Source organism: Pelmatolapia mariae, linkage group LG22, assembly GCF_036321145.2.
Source record: "Pelmatolapia mariae isolate MD_Pm_ZW linkage group LG22, Pm_UMD_F_2, whole genome shotgun sequence".
NCBI classification, from domain to species: domain Eukaryota; kingdom Metazoa; phylum Chordata; class Actinopteri; order Cichliformes; family Cichlidae; genus Pelmatolapia; species Pelmatolapia mariae.
In genome coordinates this window covers 16,968,672-16,986,359 of record NC_086245.2, presented here as the reverse complement: position 1 = coordinate 16,986,359, position 17,688 = coordinate 16,968,672, and the positions used below count along the sequence as shown (strand labels likewise).

Here is a 17,688-nt window from a genome sequence, read left to right as displayed (position 1 = left end):
CAAAATACTTTCACAGAGATGTGTAAGACTCACTGCCACTTAGCACTAAGGCTTGATTGCAGTTCTTGCTGCCAAGGATAGCACAACCAGTTATTAGGTTTAGGGGAGATTCCTTTTTCACACAGGGTCAGGTATCTTTTTTTCCTTAATAAATGTAATCATAATTTTAAAACTCACTTATTTTATTCACTTTGGATATCTTTGTCTAATATTAACATTTATTTGATAATCTGAAATGTTTAAGGGTGACAAATACGCAAAAACACCCCCCCCCCCCCCCCCCCCAAAAAAAAAAAGAAAAAAAGAAAAAACACCACCACCAACAACAACAACTAAGAAATCAGGAAAGGGGCAAATACTTTTTCATCGCACTATAACAAATCTCATTGCAGTTATCTTTTTTTACTTGAAGTGTTTAAGTTGTAAGTTTGCCTTATAGTTAAAAGCACTAAAAGTTAAGAGTAAAACCTCTAAAATTGATCCAATGGTTGGAATTCTGTTGTAAAACTGCCGTGTCCTAAGATGAAAATGATGGGAAATAAACTGGAAAATTCTGACATTTTTAAAAACTCAAGTGGCTAATGGAATTTATTAATTTTAATGCATGAATCCAAAGGGGCAGACATGCAAAGAAATGGCGCTTGTATCCACCAATGAGAATGTATTCCCTTATATTCTATTTATTTATATTGGGGGGTTTTTTAATTTACATTTTCCGTTTTCTGCTGCGCTAAAACACCTTTGTCCCTTACGAGCTTCCGTCCACTGTGCGACACACGTGATCTAGACATTTGACAAGGCAAAACACGGCAGTAGATCAGAAAGACAAGCGACATGGACCATCAACGGGTTGACAGGGTGGGCCTGCTGTCTCCCCTGGAGGAGTCCAGCGCTGAGATCAGCACAGACAGCGGAATCGTCTCTCAGAGTGCGAGCAGTTTGTCGATGGTGAGCGAAATCCTCAGCAGCGGGACGGTGTCGCAGAGCCCCAGCTTTGGAGCAGCGGCGGGGGCAGAAGTAGCAGCAGCAGCTAACGTTATTCATCAAAGCCCGAGCCTCGATGAAGCTGTAGAGCCCGGGACAACCGACAAGCACGACCCAGAGCAGGACGACGAGGTGCTGAGGCACACCGCGCTCAGCTACTCCTCCTACATCAGGGCGACAGCAGGAGACGAGGTGCGTGCTGTTATATCAGCAGCTAAGCTATGTTTAGCTCTTTGTTTATGATTTGACTGTCAGTACCGCAGCAGCCCTACACAGTCTTCCTGTAAACGAAGTGTTCCACTTTCATTATGAGTACCAAATAAAGTGGTTTACATCGTCTCCATTAAAGACTATAAGTCTTATTCTACCTAGCATTTTCTTATACTCACTCTTAGCGTTACAAGAAAGTTTCACGTTGCTTTTGTCAGTAACTCGGACGATGTTGGCAATGGCAGTTGCTAGGCGACACGAAAGTAGTGATAGGATTGGCTTTCCTTAAACATCAGCTGGCCTGTAAAGATGTATTGCAGAGGTTTATGTCGGAAGTCCCAAATTAGGCCAACTAATTTCAAAAACAGGTACAAAGTAGAAAGGATTGTGTTTTAAATGCTCTACGAGTGCAGTGGCGTAGTGCCGTCCACCAGCACTGCGTACTAAGACAGTGGCCCACATTTTACTGGGTTTAATGAGTCTCACAAGAAATATGCAGCCTCAAAAAGACATGCACCTGTATGGACTCTACTCAAACCAAATAATTATAGGCTGTCAGAACAGCAGCTGGAGTAAGAATTTAGCTCCTGATGAACTTTGATAGAAAAAGGGGAAACACCAGTATAAGAAGACTTTCGCAAACATTGAAACTTACTTTTAAAATTGCATTAAAGTCGAATCTGGCCTTCACATGACTTATGCCTCACCATTAACCGACAGGAAGTATGCTCTGGGGAGAAAGGGGATGAAAGTCAATGAAATCAAGACAGAATACATGTGTGTGAATGAGAGAGAGATGTGTAAATGTGAAGCTTCAAGGAGCAGAGATAGTGAAGGTGGATGAGTTTAAATACCTGGAGTCAACCATCCAAAGCGATGGACAGGGCACAAGTGAGGTGAGGAAGAGAGTGTGGGGGAAGTAGATGGAGACAAGTGTCAGGAGGATAGCAGCAAAAGTAAAAGAATTTTTACGAGGTGGTAGTGAGACCTGCTATGATTTATAGTTTGTTCAGTTTGCCTCTGACCCCCCCAAAAAAGACAGATGACAGAGTTGAAGATGTTCAGATTTTCATTGGGCAGAATGGACAAGTGTTTCAGAGGGACAGCTCAGGTTGAGGAATTTAGTAGTAAAGTTTGAAGGGCTAGGCTGAGAGTTTGAGATGTGTAGAGATGGGATAGTGGATATATTGGACAAAGGATGCTGAATATGGAGGTGCCAGACAGGAGGAAAAGAGGAACACCACAAAGATGATTCGCTGCTGCCAGAATGATTGCTAGAGCATGTGATGGCAGGAAAATGAAAAGTCAGAATTAAAAGCTCGTAAATATATGACTTGAGGGGCGTGAATCTGGGTGAAGGTGCGAGTAACTGTTGTGAAGGTCAAAACTGGGTTGTGGGATTTTTCATGTCACTTCAAAAGTCATTAGAAGAATGGCCTGAGAACTGATTCAAGCCCAAGCCATGTGACTTGAGTCTGCAGCCCCACCCCCGGCTCACAGTGATAATCCCTATGGTCAGCTAAATCTCATTTGTAATATAACAAACCTCTGAACCCACAGAGAGACACAACTCTTCAAAGAATTGCTTGTGTTTAGCTCAGGAAGACAGCTGTGTGTCTTTACAGATGCAGACATATGCTTCACCTCTGTTGGCTTGCTGATCTTAAGTGGATATGCGTGATACAAGGCATGTTACAGAGAAGCTGAAGAAGGAGCACAAAGGCTGCTGTGTTTTGGCCCTGCGGTCTAAACGTATTGAAGCTTGTGTGTGGGCAGCATAACTATGACATATTTCACATACTCTGGGATCCATACTTTAAAATCATTGTCTTATCTAGATCCTGTGCTTGGAGAAAAGCTTGGAAGAGATGCTGACAAGAGTGGATGAGTTTGTTGGAATGCTGGATATGGTAAGCTCAGTCAGAATATGAAAGTGTGTCTTACATCTCATGTTTTAGATTACGTGGATAATTTGCTTCTGATATTCTGTCTTGTTTTGTCTACAGATACGTAACGATACCTCGCAGATAGTGAATGAAAACCTACCTCAAATCCAGCAGAAGTCTGATGAAATGAGACAGATATACAGAAGAATTGATAAGCTGGAGGTAAGCGACTGTTTCATACGGTTCATTTTGTTTTGTATAAAATATTCATTTGCCGCTTTTATAATGCACACGGATTCCTCAGAGAGGCATCCTGCCAAACTGCAAGCAACGTTAACAACTCTAATATGAAATGCGTGATTGTGATGTGATGTATATTGATTTGTGTGCAGTGTTTTTATTCATAATTAAATAAGGAAAGTATCATCCTCACAAATGGAGACTCTGAGCCACTTGTTTGTTTTTCTGTTTCCTCTATTTATTCATTCATGTTCCGAAAAGGTAAAAGTATTAGTTCCTGTTCCTCATGTAAAAGCTTACCATGCATTCAAATGTCTGGTAAGCTACCAGCAAAGGGGACCTTATTTGCAAAAACTGTGTTTATTTGAGTTCATACTCATGATTTCTTCAGCTGAATGTCATTAAATGTCTTCATCAGGTAACCTGTGATGAGACAAAAATAAAATTTACTTCATGATAAACAGTCATGTGAAATTTTTCAGAGGAACTTATGCAGATCTGTGAAAAACTAGGTGCACCCCATAATTCAGCAACTTGTAGAACCACCTTTAGCAGGAATAACTTGAAGTAATAATTTTCTGTATGACTTTATCAGTGTGCAGGCATTCATTTATGCACAGCTCTCTTAAGGTCCCGTCACAGCATTTCAGTCAGTTTGATGTCTAGACTTTGTTCGGGCCATTGCAGCACCTTAATTCTTTTCTTTTTCAGCCTTTCTGTTGTAGATTTGCTGCTGTGCTTGGAATCATTGATCATTGTTGCATGAACCAGTTTCAGCCAAGCTTTAGCTGTCAAACAGGTGGCCTCACATTTGACTCTAGAATACTTTGGAACACAGAGGAGTTCATGGTCAACTCAATGAATGCAGGGTGCCCAAGAGCTGTGGGTGCAACTAAAACAAGCCTAAATCATCACTCCTCCACCACAGGCTTTACAGCTGATAGGTGTTTGTGTTGATATGCTGTGCATTTTAGCTACTTTACTTTGGTCTTGTTTATCCAAAGGAAGTTGTTCCAGTGTTCTTGTGGTTTGTTCAAATCCAGCTTTGCAAACCTAAGGTGAATTTTCACTCCTGAGAAGGTTGTGTTAACTCACACTTCAGTGCTGCAGTCCAGCAAACTGCCAAACTGCTTTTACAGAGGTGCTCACACTTGCTGATGATCAGTTAATCAAGTGCATTTTATCACCTGGCAGCTGCTTGGGCTCATAATTCCTATTGAAGCGATAACGGTGTTCTTATGCTCATTGTTCAGCCCTTATCGCAGTAGGTGCAGGCCAAGTTTAAGTTTGTATGTTTTTCATAGAAGTGGATAGGGTGCTGTGTAAACTTCCTTTTTCACATGACTCTATATTAACTGCATAAACCTTTTTATATTAAAAAAAATGTTATCTGTCACAATGTCTGTAGTTAAAATTAAAGATTTTAACTACAGACACACATTTGTTTTTGGTTTTCATTGCAAAATATGATTAATATTTCCTGATTTGTAATAAAGAGTCAGACTGGACTACAATTATTTGTGGAGGCAAGGTCGGCATCTGCATGTCTGCTTCATAACATAACAGTCCATCATTGGTGTAACAGCACAGTCATTTTTGACTGGGGACAAAGCGTAGCTGTGTCAGCTGTCTTTTCTGTCTGCCAACCACAGGTAAATTGAATATTGCAACTTTTGTAGTGAATCTTAAGTATGCTGTTGTGTCTGCAGGCCTTTGTAAAGATGGTGGGAGCCAATGTCAGCGCAATGGAGGAGCAGGTCACACAGGCAGAGGGAGAGCTAGGAACACTACCGGGTGCTTTCAAGAAGATCCTCCGCACAATGACTGTCCCAGGCTTCTTAAACGTAAGAGCCGATTTCTGCACTTGTGAATTATAAATTTGCTCCACTATCCACTGAGTTTGGTGTTTGCAGGATTAAACAAAAACTTATTATTTAGAAGGTTCCCAAACTAGTTCAGCTGTGGGCTTCCCACTCTTACTGTAGCAATGTACTGTAATAATCGGTTGCAGTCCAGAGCTTTTGCTGCTGCTTGTAGCAACCAGCACTTTTCACAATGTTTAAATTAATATCATACTTCATTTGGTTGTAATTTCCCACTGAAATGAAGCAAAGGGAGTGAGGTTTGTCGTCATAGCTTTTCTGTTACAAAGAAGAAGGAGCCGAAAAATGCTTATGGATTTAAAAAAAAAAAAAAAAATCTCCCAAAAGACCCATAGCTGTGAGCTCGGTGCCTCATCCCGAGATGCATTTGATGCATTTAGCCAGGATCACAAATGCTGCTAATGGCTAAAACCACATGCCCTGCCCACTTTCTCCGCATTGGGTCTAAATGGGATAGAATGAAATGGATTTGGGGAAATATTAGGTGCTCTCCTTTTAGACAGTGAAATATCTGCTGAGCCATTTACTGCCTCTGAAAAAAAAAATTGACTGCCTCCACCACCATCATGGAGGAAACTGGCGATCTGCCATTATTCACCTCAGTTGCATCCGCACAGAACTTGATTTGCTCAACGTTTGTTGCTTTGTAGCTTACGTTTTATTGCTCAAATACATCCCATATCCAAGGTGTCTGGGTAACCCTTTAATCCAAGGATGTCAAAGTCAGTTTACAGTGTAAGCCACATACAGCCCTTTTTTTTTTTTTAAGTGGGCTGGACCAATAAAACTACATGATAAATGTGTAAAATTACAGAAAACATTCTGGTAGTACTTTGCCCAGAGTGGCCTATAATTGTAAAATATAAAGTTTCCACAATTTGTATTTTCTTTTCTTTCTTTTTTTTTTAAACTGTGGACTCACTGTCTTTTTAAAAAAAAAACTAAAAAAAAACCTGACATTTCTACAGCAGATAGTGGAGAAAAAGAGGAAATTCCAGTAAATATTCTCATCATCTTCTCAGGTGGACATAGGCACGTCGGGTCCAGTGTTTATGTGTGTGAACATGAAATCAACTTGGATTTAAAATAAAAAGTTAATGCATTGTAGCATGTATTGATATCACTGTCAATGAATATGTTTCATCATAAAGCAGTAGTTTGATCTGTAAATGAATCTAAGTGACAGAAAGTGGACGCTCTCCTTGTTAAGTAACATAGAGGAGCACCAGTTACTCCAAATTCCTCATTTTAATCAGCCAGTAGTAGTATGTAGTGTCCAGAGATTGGGATCAAGGCCACTCGGGTCATTTGTAGTCACTATCCAGACTTCATTGAGATCATTATGAGTAAAGGTTCAAATTTCATAAAAACAAAAACATCCACAGTGTTTTTATTTGTTTTTTTTTATATGTCTGATTAAGATTGATGGTGTTCAAGAACAGCATCATGCCTGCGGAGTCAGTGTTCTTTTTAAGGTTTCCCCCAGCAGTTGCAACCACACTTCATTTATTAGGTTTTTAACTTTTGTCTCTTTGCTTTCAGAAACCAGCCAGCCCAAGACGACCAGCACCACATCAGCGTCAAGAAATCCCCAGCGTGTTTCGGACAGATGATTATTTCACGTCACAGCCGGAACAGTGATGCACTTGAACGTCAAAACATAACTCGGTTCTAACCTCAGAGGCCTGTTGGGCCAAACTGCACAGATGACTTTTACTGCCACCTATTGCAAGGAGGATCTATTGGTGCAGTGGCTTCAACAAAGCAATAGCAGCCTTTCTGAACAAGTCACTGGAAGTCAAGTGGGTGCAGACATTCTGCGCTCCTGAAAGTCCTTTCCCTGGCAGCAACAAACACTGAACTGTAGCAAAATTATTTTAAAAGTGCCTAAATGGGTCTTTGGTTTTGTTTTCACTAATGGTGAAGAAAATGTAAGATGTTAAATTTGTGGCAAGTCAGGAGGACAAAGTCATCCCACTCGCCTGTAGAGCACTGTATAGAAGGTACAATAAGATCTTCAAATAATACACAGAGAAATAACCCAGCTTTGTTTTTATGACTTACATTCCTGTTGATAGTGTTTGTAAAGACCTGCACGCTGTTATGAACTGAGCTGTATTTCTTTGTCTCTTCTACACCCCCACCCGCCGAGCAATACTGATCTTATCCTGTTAAGTATTTAACGTCTTCCATTTCAAAGTATTCACTTTATTTCAAGCCTTATCTTACTGCCTCTCTCTGACACGAGGCTACGTCTTTGATTGCACCTTTTAGGAAAAAAAACACATTATAGATTAGTTGTCACTTGCTGATTATGTTTTGTGCCAGTGATGAAGCTGCAATCTAAATAGGAAGAAGATGAACTTTGGATCTCATCATGGAGAGGGGAGTAACAGTACCTAACAGATTAATGCAGTGCGGCCCCTTTCTCCTTTCTCTCAAAGTTTAGCCAATAATGGTCACAGCTTCAGCTCTGGTTCTTTGATTACTTGCCAAATTAGTTGTTAAAAATGTTTCATTTTACATGTTGGATTTGGTTTACGATTTTGAGATAATCATTAAAATATTTGAGACAAGTTCGTTTCTGTTTCATGTACGCGATCCTGAGTTTTAGTGTTTTAGAGGGTGGGACTCGGTGAGCAGGAAAAGCTCCTGACGGGGAACTGCGAGGCTCACTCATTGGGCGGCTTGTGGTGACGTCACGCGTTAGTCACAAGTCGGAGGAAGCGGGAACTCCGGTCGCCTCGTTTTGACTCGTTTCCCCACGCCGAAACGTCTGCTGCTGGAGGAAAAAAAAGCAAGCAAAAATAGCGGACAAGGTAAAGTACTTTTTGAGTCAAGTGTCTAATGAAGATGACGGGTTACTCAGGCCTTTGTTGACACGAGTTTAATGAGGGTAATGTGGAGACAAAGGTTAAAAAAACAGTTCTCGGTAAAGGCAGCAGAGGCTAGCCAAAACTTTGAGACCGCAGCTTGGGTTTCTGGTTAACAAACGGCAGGATTGCGACAGCTCCGATTTATATTCTGCTTAATCCCGACTGCGTTAACTAATCTCAACTAGTCCGAGATTACCTGGACAGCAACTTGGTTAACTCCCAATAGACTTGAATCTGCTTCTCTTCTCTTGTCGCTGCAGCCGGTTGAAACTTTAGCACGAAGAAACCCCCACTTAAAGAAGCAGGCCTCATTTTTTTCCCCCCAGCTGTGCAGTCACATCTGTATCCTTCAGCACGAGAGGCAACCTATTGTTTTTTCATTTAAAATATAAGTGGGGCACTTATTTTTTTTTTTTTTGTAAAAGCATGCCTCTTTTAAGCTGTCCTTCTTCCGCTCAGGCTCCTGTCTTTCTGTCAGCAGGTCTCACTATCATCTTGTAAACCTTCCCTTTCACTTTTGCTTATATGTTTATGTCACAAGTCACCCCTGACACTCATCTACATCCTGCCTGCAGTCCTTCCCAGTGGTTGAAAATAAAGTTTATTTAAGATGATAATATTTTCTTTTTTAAAAAAAAATCTCCAAAGTCGGGAAGTTGCTTTGTTACAGCAGCTTAAACTTAGGTTAAACACAACACACGTAACAAAATAGCATAAGGAATTGTGTTTAAATCAATAAAATATGAGCCCTATTCTGGAAATGTTGGGACGCTGTGTAAAATGTGAACACAAACAAAATGCAAACAGTGATTTCCAAACCGCATAAGGCTGTATTTTATTCACAATTGCAATTTTATGTACCATTTTCTTAACAATGGCACTTTTTTTCTGAGTTTAAACATTAAATATGTTTTATTGTGTTCCTTTTATGTGTAAAGTTTTTGCGATTGAGGTTGTAAAATACAGTGACAAACATCTGAAGTGATCCTGTCTGTAATAATATAAATACATTAAATGCAGGGTTAAATTAGACAGTACCTTTGCTGGCAATTTCAAAAGGCTGTCCATTAAGATAGTCATTTAACTGGCCCTTCATTTTTACATACATATTTTGTTTAAGTCACATTAGACACCAGAAAAGTCTTATTTAAGCGTAAATAATAAACACAAGTTTCTTCTCATTTCTTGACTTATTTTACTTAGATTGTCTTCTTTTACAGATCCAAAGCTACAAACATGGCCTGTGAGAAAGAAATTTGGCAAAAGATTGGAGAGGGCTTTGTCCAGGAGTATTACAACCAGTTTGACAATACCAATAGGATGGGACTGGGAAACCTTTATGTAAGCTTTCCAGATGTCTGTTCAGTTCCATCACACTGGATGTTAAAAATATTTTGAGCCTATAGTTATGAAAGAAAAAATGTTTCTGCAGTCTCCTGATGCCTGTCTGACATGGGAAGGATCACCTTTTCAGGGGAGAGAAGCTATAACTGGCAAACTAGTAGTAAGTATCTTGTTTTAGCAGGTTGTTGTTCCGACATGCACAAAGAAACTCCATAAGTGCTGCTTCTAATCCAGGTTATGTTGTGTCTGTGAATTTATTAATAATATTTTTACGCCTCTCCTTTCATCAGCACATCAGTCTAAACAATAATATTGTTCACAATTCACAGAACTTGCCCTTCAAGCGCATTAAGCACATCATCACAGAACAGGATTTCCAGCCCACAGTAGACAGCTGTATCCTCATCATGGTGTTTGGACAGCTACAGGTATTCTAGTGATTCTTCACATTTTTTAATGTTTTTTATTCATCTGGCTGAAGGACTGATGAGCTTACGCCATGTCAAGGCATCTGCAGTAGAATCACCTTTCCGACGACAGCGTTGGTCAGAATTTATTCAAATGTACACAAAATGTTCTCACTATTGGGTCTTTTTACCCAATTTGTGCTCAGTCAGAAAAGATGAGGAGAAACAAATATCAGTGGCATTGTGTATATCATGTGACCTTGTTCACCAAAAAAAAAAGAAAAAAATTACATTTTATTAAAATCATCATTCAGACCTGCAGGTGTCAGTGTTTTGAATCTAATACTGCTCTCTCTGAGAAAGCAGCTTTTATAGATTGCCCCCTTGTGGCTGGAAGAGTTACATTTTCAAATCCAGTGAAATGCAGGGTGGCAGGGAAGTTTTATGTTTATTTTCATGACAGTCTGGCCATGGCAGGCTGCACTTTCCCAGTACAAATGACTGTTTCACATTCTGCAGAGCATGTAGATAAATGATGTGTTGCAGTTCATTAATTGTTTGGTAGAGAACTTCTTACCAGTGTGTGTGGGTGACATGTATTAAAAAACATCTTAATTGTTGTTACAGTTCAGATAAAACTGTCCTCTTTCTTTGAATTTGCATTAATCATTTGCAGTCTGTTAATCAGCACAAGTTGGTTTTCAATCCTGCTGTTTTTACTCTTTATGTTAACTTTCTGAACAAGATGTATGGCTTCTACATTACAATACAATGCGCTTTATTATCATTACTGTAGCATTTTTGGAGTTCTAATGAGTTATGCTGATGTGATTTTAGTTTATATTCCTGCCAACATTACAGTTTTAGTTTTTCATGATTGTGCTGTTAATTATTTTCAACAGGTAGATGACGATCCACCGATGGCCTTCCATCAAGTGTTTATGCTGAAATCCCAAAACTGTGCGTGGGCATGCACGAATGATGTGTTTCGACTGGGGATACACAACATACCAGTGTAGTGATTTGGATTAGTAGGTTCACATTCACTTGTATCCAGTTCTGAATTCACACTGCGGTGTCAAGCTGCCACTTCTAGAAAGATATTCCACATTTCTTTGGTGTTTACAATGCATGTATTAATAACATTTCTATTCAAATAAAGAATTTATTACTCTAAACTACAGTTTTGTCTTGCCTTCCTGTAACAAATAGCTTTTTTGGTTAAATCTGTGTACTCATAGCTGTTGCTTGATGTCTAATAGTGCAAGTGAGATGAGTAGGTAAAAATCAGAGTGTGAGGTATTAGTCATTTTCGGGACTTTTATCGTGCTACCCCTAAATACACGTGTTGTTTTAAAGGTGAACTTCTTAGTATTTCCGCTAGGGGCGCTATACCCCCGTATGTGGGGATTTAAAGTGTCAAATCAACAGAGCTACAACTGCGTCCACAGGGTTATGGCACCGAGTACAAGCTAGCTAAATAAAAAAACCCAAATCCAGTCCTCGGAATGACTCCGACGGTGAAGAAGTCATCTTCTCAGGTACGGGAGCTCATTACTATCGGCCGGAAGCACAGCTAGCTTAAACGTTTATTGTTACTGTGTGTAACGAGGACGTCGGTTGTGTAACTGTAGGTTTGTAGCTGTGTAGTAACCTTACCCTTTATTGAAACATGGAGAGCTAAAGCCTTTGTAGCTTCGGAAAAGCATATTTTTATTATTGCTAAATGTGAAAAATAATTAAGGTTTTCGGCAGGTTTTAGCTGTGAAACTGCTTTCCTGCTCGTGTTAGCTGTCGGTCACGGTGTTTGAGGTTAATGGAAATAACTACTAAAACAAACAAATCAACTAAAGCGTTTAAAATGTATACGGAAGGCGACCAAAAAATATCCTGCTTTATTCGTTTATATTTTTCAAGTGGACATGTTAATGTCATGTCCTTTGTTTTGTAAAGAGTTAACGCGCAAGCGCAGTGCTCCGTTTTGTAAGTAAAGGAACAATCCGTAAAACGAGTCGTGTGGAGCGAGAGAAACAGAGACTAGGAGTCAAAAATGCAACAAAAACGAGACAGACACCAAACTAAATGTAAAGGATTGTTTGCAGAACGGCTTCAGAGAAGATGATACAGCCTGTCAGAATGGCTTGGAGACTGAGGAAGAACCTCTGCTCCGAGAGAACCCCAGGCGGTTTGTCATTTTCCCCATCCAGTACCGAGACATCTGGAAGATGTACAAACAGGCCCAGGCTTCTTTCTGGACCGTGGAGGAGGTGGGTACTGTGCTTTACTGAGTGATCTTAGAAAGAAAATATTGATTGCAACAATGTCTAAACAATGTCTAACCATCATGGCCGTTAAAGCAAAGGTTTTGACAGTTGCTGCTGCTGCTACTTTCCACTGTGCACATAACTGATATCCACACATGTTATGAAAGAACTGAGACAGGTGTGCTTTTGATGGGGGGTTTTTTAGGTCGATCTATCCAAAGACTTGGCACACTGGGACCGCTTGAAGGCGGAGGAAAAACACTTCATCTCCCACATCTTAGCCTTCTTTGCTGCCAGCGACGGTATCGTCAATGAGAACCTGGTGAGACTAGTTTGCAGGCCTCTAAAGACAATTCAAGATTATATATTTTGCATGTAGATTTAGAACAAGCTCATTTGATGCATTGTCAGCTGAACTGCAAAATTCATGAAAAGTGATATTACTAGAAGCCCTCAAAAATGAAGTCACACATCAAGTATGGTTATCAAAAGATAACCATACTTGATGTGTTAACATAAATGCAGATGGCACTTTGAAATTTGTTTTTTACTTGGTGTGGTTCAAGTGTTTTGTGGGACTTGCATGCTTCATCGCAAATGTTTTTAATCTACACAACAGGTGCAGAGGTTCAGCCAGGAGGTGCAGGTCCCTGAAGCGCGATCCTTCTACAGCTTTCAGATCCTCATAGAGACTGTCCACTCAGAGATGTACAGTATGCTCATCAACACTTACATTAGGGACCTGAAGGAGAGGTCAGTTACTCATGGTGGCTCTATTTTATTTATATTTTATTTATTTTTTATTTTAGCAAGTCGGAAAATAGTTTTTGTGTCGTGTTTATGTTGTAATGAAAGCACGAATCCTTTACCTGCTTCTGTATGAGTTGCTTTTGTAAACTTTCTGGAGATTTACAACCACCTGTAGCACCTGGGGTTTAAATACAGCGGACCTAAAATTTCAACGTAGAGTGTGTTGTTTATCGAACAAAAAGAGGAAGTTGAGGAAGTTAATACACATCCTGTCAGATTTTATTCAGCAAAGTCCAGCAAATCATCATTTACCCAGCTTTATTTTTTCATAATGGATGATAAAACTTGAATCCTATCACATTCTGCTTATAAATATTATTCATGTAGCACCATGAAAACATGCATTAAAGATGCCTTGTAATTAACCTTTGATTGTAAAGTCAGTCTGACCCAGTAAGAATGTTTTACATCTGTTTTAAAAAAGTCTTGTTTGGCAGCATTTATTTATTATATTTCAAGACATGTAAGCAGTTCAACAGGAAATGCTTCCAGAATATATTCAGACTGCAGCCTTGTCTCACTGACAGATTAAAAGCTGATAAATAGTTCACTGCATGTTCAGAGAGTCTAAAGACGTAAACGTAGGCAAATGAGTGCTCTCCAGTTTGTGCTTTGAATGAGGAAACGAAATGGTTTGTTAGACAGCTGTGTCAGGCCCAGCAGGAGGGAAAGGGTCAGAGAAAGGCAACTACCTGGTGACTGATCCACTGTTTAAGTTACCTTTATTAAGTGTTCAGAGTTTTCACTAAGCCTGCTTTCTGGAACAGACTCCTGCACCTGTTCGTCACAGGTTAAGTCGAGACCGCTCTGTGGTAACTGCCGTTGTTTTCCCAGCTGCAGCAGCTTTGATGTGCCTCCAAACAGCAAACGTCACTCATCAACAGACTGTTTACAGATGTTTTTAAGTCTAAACACTCAGCAAACTCCATGAGTCTTGTTGCATTATTTTTACCCTGTTCCTGAGTGTCTATTCCATACATATTGTTACTACAGTATAATTACACATTAAAAAGTCTTTAGTTCATGTGTTTTCATGTTTGTGTGTTTTAGGGACTATTTGTTTAATGCCATTCAGACCATGCCTTGTGTGAAACGGAAGGCAGACTGGGCCCTCCAGTGGATAAACGACAGTAAATCAACATTTGGTAAGGGAGAAACAAAACTCCACAAAACACGACAACTGAAAACTAAATATAACATCAAACTGTTCTAAAAGGAACCTCATGTTTGATCAGTTAACAGTCATTTTTGACATTTGTGCCCCAGGAGAGCGGATTGTGGCTTTTGCAGCTGTGGAAGGCATCTTCTTTTCTGGTTCATTTGCTGCTATCTACTGGCTGAAGAAGAGGGGGCTAATGCCTGGCCTTACCTACTCCAACGAGCTCATTAGCAGGGACGAGGTGAGACGAATTCACGCACAAAAATATGTGTTCTGATGTGTTGAAAGGATCCCTGAGTTGTGAGCAAATCAGACATACTTGTGGGTAAGAGGAAGCAGCACATATTTAAAATGGAGGTGTGGCATTTATGTTATAATTCCTTTCCAAATGGCAGCGTGGCACAGAGTGTTTTTCATCTAGATTTGTCTGTTGTCAGTCTTATGTGACTAAATGAACAGATGTACATAATGACCATAAGTTTGAACTGTTGTGGAAAACCTTCAGAAATAGCAATTACTGACAATACCTGCATTGTCATGCTTATAGCTGGTATGACTCCTTGACTTTGTGTAGCACTCTCAGTGGCCATATTAATAAGAGCTGTATAATTCATATATGCTGTAAAGACGACATTGGTCTTTAAAAATAAGTCAAATGCTAAGAATAAACATGAAAGATTAAACAGCAATCATAAACGCCAGTATACTGTCAAAGCTGGCAGCAGAGTCATGACTGCACATTCACCTCGCTCTTTGGAAAATGCCCTCAGACAGATATTTCCCTGTTATAGCAAACACTGTACAACAGCAGCTCTGCACTGGCTGTTTTGAGAGTCAGATTTTCAAAATATCTTATTGTTGTAAAAAAAAATCAAGAGCCTCATATCAACTAACTAGTTAATATAACAAGTTTTTGGTCATTTATGCTGACTGTATGGTGGCAGACTCTGAAAAAACTGCTTTTACATCTTGCTGACACCCAGTTTTCTTTCACTCAGCATTCACTGTGTTGAAACTAATCATCACGCTATTAATGAACAATTACAAAACAGTAGTTGTTGGACATGCAGTTCTCTTACAATTCACCAGGGGGTGCTGTATCAACCACGACCATCATTGTTCTTCCTTGAGATCAAGCTGATGTAATAAATGCTTTTGTGTAAACACAAGTCTCCTAAAATAAACCTGGGACTAAGTACACCATAAATACACATTTTTTCGGATCAGCTGTTCTGACATGTTTTTTTGTTCTTTGCTAGGGTCTGCATTGTAACTTTGCCTGCCTGCTGTACAGCTACCTGGTGAAAAAGCCATCAGAGGACAGAGTCAGAGACATCATCACCAAAGCTGTTAGCATCGAACAGGTCAGCTAATGCTACACATTACATACATTATGTGCTTGCTTATTAAATGTTGTTCACCTCATATTCCTGTTCATTTTGTCTGCACTGACTCATATTGCAGTGGATCAGTTGTAGCTTTACAGCAGGGGTGGGGGAACTCCAGGCCTCAAGGGCCGGTGTCCTGTAGGTTTTAAATGTGTCTGACACAGCTGATTTAAATGGCTAAATTACCTTCTTAACATGTCTTGAAGTTCTCCAGAGGCCTGGTAATGAACTAATCATGTGATTCAGGTGTGTTGATCCAGGGTGATATCTAAAACCTGCAGGACACCGGCCCTTGAGGCCTGGAGTTCCCCACCGCTGCTTTACAGCATGACATTCTGAAGCAATAAAATCTTAATAGGTCGTACCAGTGCTATAAGTCACTAATCGTTATTATTCATATACAGGAGTTTCTCACAGAGGCCCTGCCAGTAGATCTCATAGGAATCAATAGCTGCCTCATGAAGCAGTACATCGAGTTTGTGGCTGACCGGCTTCTCACTGATCTCGGACTGACCAAGGTAATGCTAATAATCATTCGTTCAAAACCCTCTGCACACTGGAATGGGTGAAATTAAACTTCTTTTTGTCTTTTTTCCTCATTTTTCTTAAATCCAAGGTTTACCAAGCTGAAAATCCATTTGACTTCATGGAGTCTATCTCACTTGAGGGGAAAACCAACTTCTTTGAGAAACGCGTGGCGGAGTATCAAAGATTCGGAGTCATGTCGAGCATGATGGACGGTGAATTCACACTAGACGCAGACTTCTAAAAACTGACATGGCATGTTACTGTAAATTTGTTACATTTGGTCAACCTATTTATTTATTTCCATACAGTTATTATACAACAGAGGTTTTCAGGTCTTACTGTAATACTGATACAGTGCTACGAAGTGAAGGCTGTACTCTTTTTTTGTTGTTATTGTTTTTTTGGATGTTTTTTTTGTTTTGTATTAGAGATGGAGAATTATTTAGCAACCAGTACAGTTTATAAGTAGAATGGGTGAGCATCAACATTTTGCCATCATGACAAAATAATGAGGGAGGTGACATAAATGAGTATTTCTTTCCTCACTGAGCATTTTGGATAATAAAAACACAGAATATATTTTTACTTTTCTGCTTCGTGTTGCTTGTTTCTATGGCAGATTGCTTTAATATTTTCTAACTTTTAGAATACAATAAAAAATGTTTTGCCAAATATGTGTAGGTGTTGTAAATGAATGCAAGAGGTAAATGTTTGTACAGCTGAGAACCAACAACAGCCTTATTCTCAAATGTAGGTGACAGGTAATAAATGCGATGTGGGTCATTTTACGATTGGTGGACAATGTGGGCTTCAAAAATTGTAAATAGTCAAAAAAGGACTCTTTATTTTTGAAATTTCTTTTATGCACGTAAGAAAAACAAATAATAAACCATCCAAAAAAATTCTTTCAGCTCAGGCATCAAAGCTACACTTTTTATGCAATACTTTGGTTGCTGTATGCTGTGACATGGAAAAGTGGACTTTATAAATATTGTTTTAGAAATTATTAACCTTTAAATTAAAGATAATCACCCTCATACTAAATATTCATACAGTTTTATTAATTTAAACAACTTTCAGAACCTACCCTTTTTTGTGATTTTAGTATTTATTTTTGAGTGTTTGTTGAATACACTTTTTTGTACACTTTTCAGAAAATAATTGAAACTATGTTACAAAGGCAATAGATTAATCCCTTGTGAGCTAAGAAAAACATTTATGGTTATTTTATTCAAATTATAAAGCACCAGGGTTAATATTAGAGTAACAGTGTTGCACAAGATAACATGGCTGAATGGATTTTTTAATTCACAGATTATGACATAAATCTAACAAAACAAAAAAAATACTCAGGACCACGGATATATTGTTTAATAATATTCGGTATGTTGTTAACATGTTTGTACAGTAATGTTTTATATGTGCAGTCACGGGATTTCGAGCAGCTGGGTTGCAAATCAGTGCTAATATTAGTGTTCTCTCAGAAATAAAACGTGAGCTGTGTAATGTAATAAAGCATGAAAGTGAAGGGTAAATGCAATTAAATAAAATAAAAGAAAGAAATTTCAAAAAATTAATTTGTTGTCTTTTTGTAATGTGGGTTAAACTGGTTAGAGTGACACTCTAGACAGAAAAAAATTGGATAAACACAAAATTTGTCAAAGATTTAGTGTTTTGGAGTTAACACCTGACTGGATTGTGTCACTTCT

General features: G+C 39.1%; 3 protein-coding genes across 3 annotated transcripts; all 3 read left to right on the top strand.

Annotated features, from left to right (window-relative positions):
• Positions 1-791: 791 nt before the first annotated feature.
• bloc1s4 (biogenesis of lysosomal organelles complex-1, subunit 4, cappuccino) lies at positions 792-7,764 on the top strand. The gene is made up of 5 exons (XM_065472052.1): positions 792-1,176; positions 3,033-3,104; positions 3,201-3,302; positions 5,030-5,164; positions 6,746-7,764. Exons 1-5 carry the CDS (start codon positions 835-837, stop codon positions 6,842-6,844), a joined length of 750 nt encoding a protein of 249 aa, XP_065328124.1. The 5' UTR covers positions 792-834; the 3' UTR covers positions 6,845-7,764.
• Positions 7,765-7,905: 141 nt separating this feature from the next.
• LOC135933828 (nuclear transport factor 2-like) lies at positions 7,906-10,970 on the top strand. The gene is made up of 5 exons (XM_065472054.1): positions 7,906-8,022; positions 9,300-9,420; positions 9,512-9,583; positions 9,753-9,851; positions 10,733-10,970. Exons 2-5 carry the CDS (start codon positions 9,316-9,318, stop codon positions 10,847-10,849), a joined length of 393 nt encoding a protein of 130 aa, XP_065328126.1. The 5' UTR covers positions 7,906-8,022; positions 9,300-9,315; the 3' UTR covers positions 10,850-10,970.
• Positions 10,971-11,246: 276 nt separating this feature from the next.
• Positions 11,247-17,552, top strand: rrm2b (ribonucleotide reductase M2 b). Its single transcript, XM_065470822.1, has 9 exons — positions 11,247-11,371; positions 11,933-12,097; positions 12,300-12,416; positions 12,714-12,847; positions 13,955-14,049; positions 14,171-14,304; positions 15,323-15,427; positions 15,856-15,969; positions 16,068-17,552. Exons 1-9 carry the CDS (start codon positions 11,339-11,341, stop codon positions 16,218-16,220), a joined length of 1,050 nt encoding a protein of 349 aa, XP_065326894.1. The 5' UTR covers positions 11,247-11,338; the 3' UTR covers positions 16,221-17,552.
• Positions 17,553-17,688: the final 136 nt, after the last annotated feature.

What these genes read in the sequence shown, in the direction of transcription:
- LOC135933828 (XM_065472054.1), top strand. Translation starts at nt 9,316, where the DNA reads ATGGCCTGTGAGAAAGAAATTTGGCAAAAGATTGGAGAGGGCTTTGTC. An exon ending in CTATAACTGGCAAACTAGTA is followed by an intron (nt 9,584 to 9,752) that starts GTAAGTATCTTG and finishes CACAATTCACAG; the next exon opens with AACTTGCCCTTCAAGCGCAT. An exon ending in TGGTGTTTGGACAGCTACAG is followed by an intron (nt 9,852 to 10,732) that starts GTATTCTAGTGA and finishes TATTTTCAACAG; the next exon opens with GTAGATGACGATCCACCGAT.
- bloc1s4 (XM_065472052.1), top strand. Translation starts at nt 835, where the DNA reads ATGGACCATCAACGGGTTGACAGGGTGGGCCTGCTGTCTCCCCTGGAG. An exon ending in GGGCGACAGCAGGAGACGAG is followed by an intron (nt 1,177 to 3,032) that starts GTGCGTGCTGTT and finishes TGTCTTATCTAG; the next exon opens with ATCCTGTGCTTGGAGAAAAG. An exon ending in CTGTCCCAGGCTTCTTAAAC is followed by an intron (nt 5,165 to 6,745) that starts GTAAGAGCCGAT and finishes CTTTGCTTTCAG; the next exon opens with AAACCAGCCAGCCCAAGACG.
- rrm2b (XM_065470822.1), top strand. Translation starts at nt 11,339, where the DNA reads ATGACTCCGACGGTGAAGAAGTCATCTTCTCAG. An exon ending in TGAAGAAGTCATCTTCTCAG is followed by an intron (nt 11,372 to 11,932) that starts GTACGGGAGCTC and finishes GATTGTTTGCAG; the next exon opens with AACGGCTTCAGAGAAGATGA. An exon ending in GTATCGTCAATGAGAACCTG is followed by an intron (nt 12,417 to 12,713) that starts GTGAGACTAGTT and finishes TCTACACAACAG; the next exon opens with GTGCAGAGGTTCAGCCAGGA.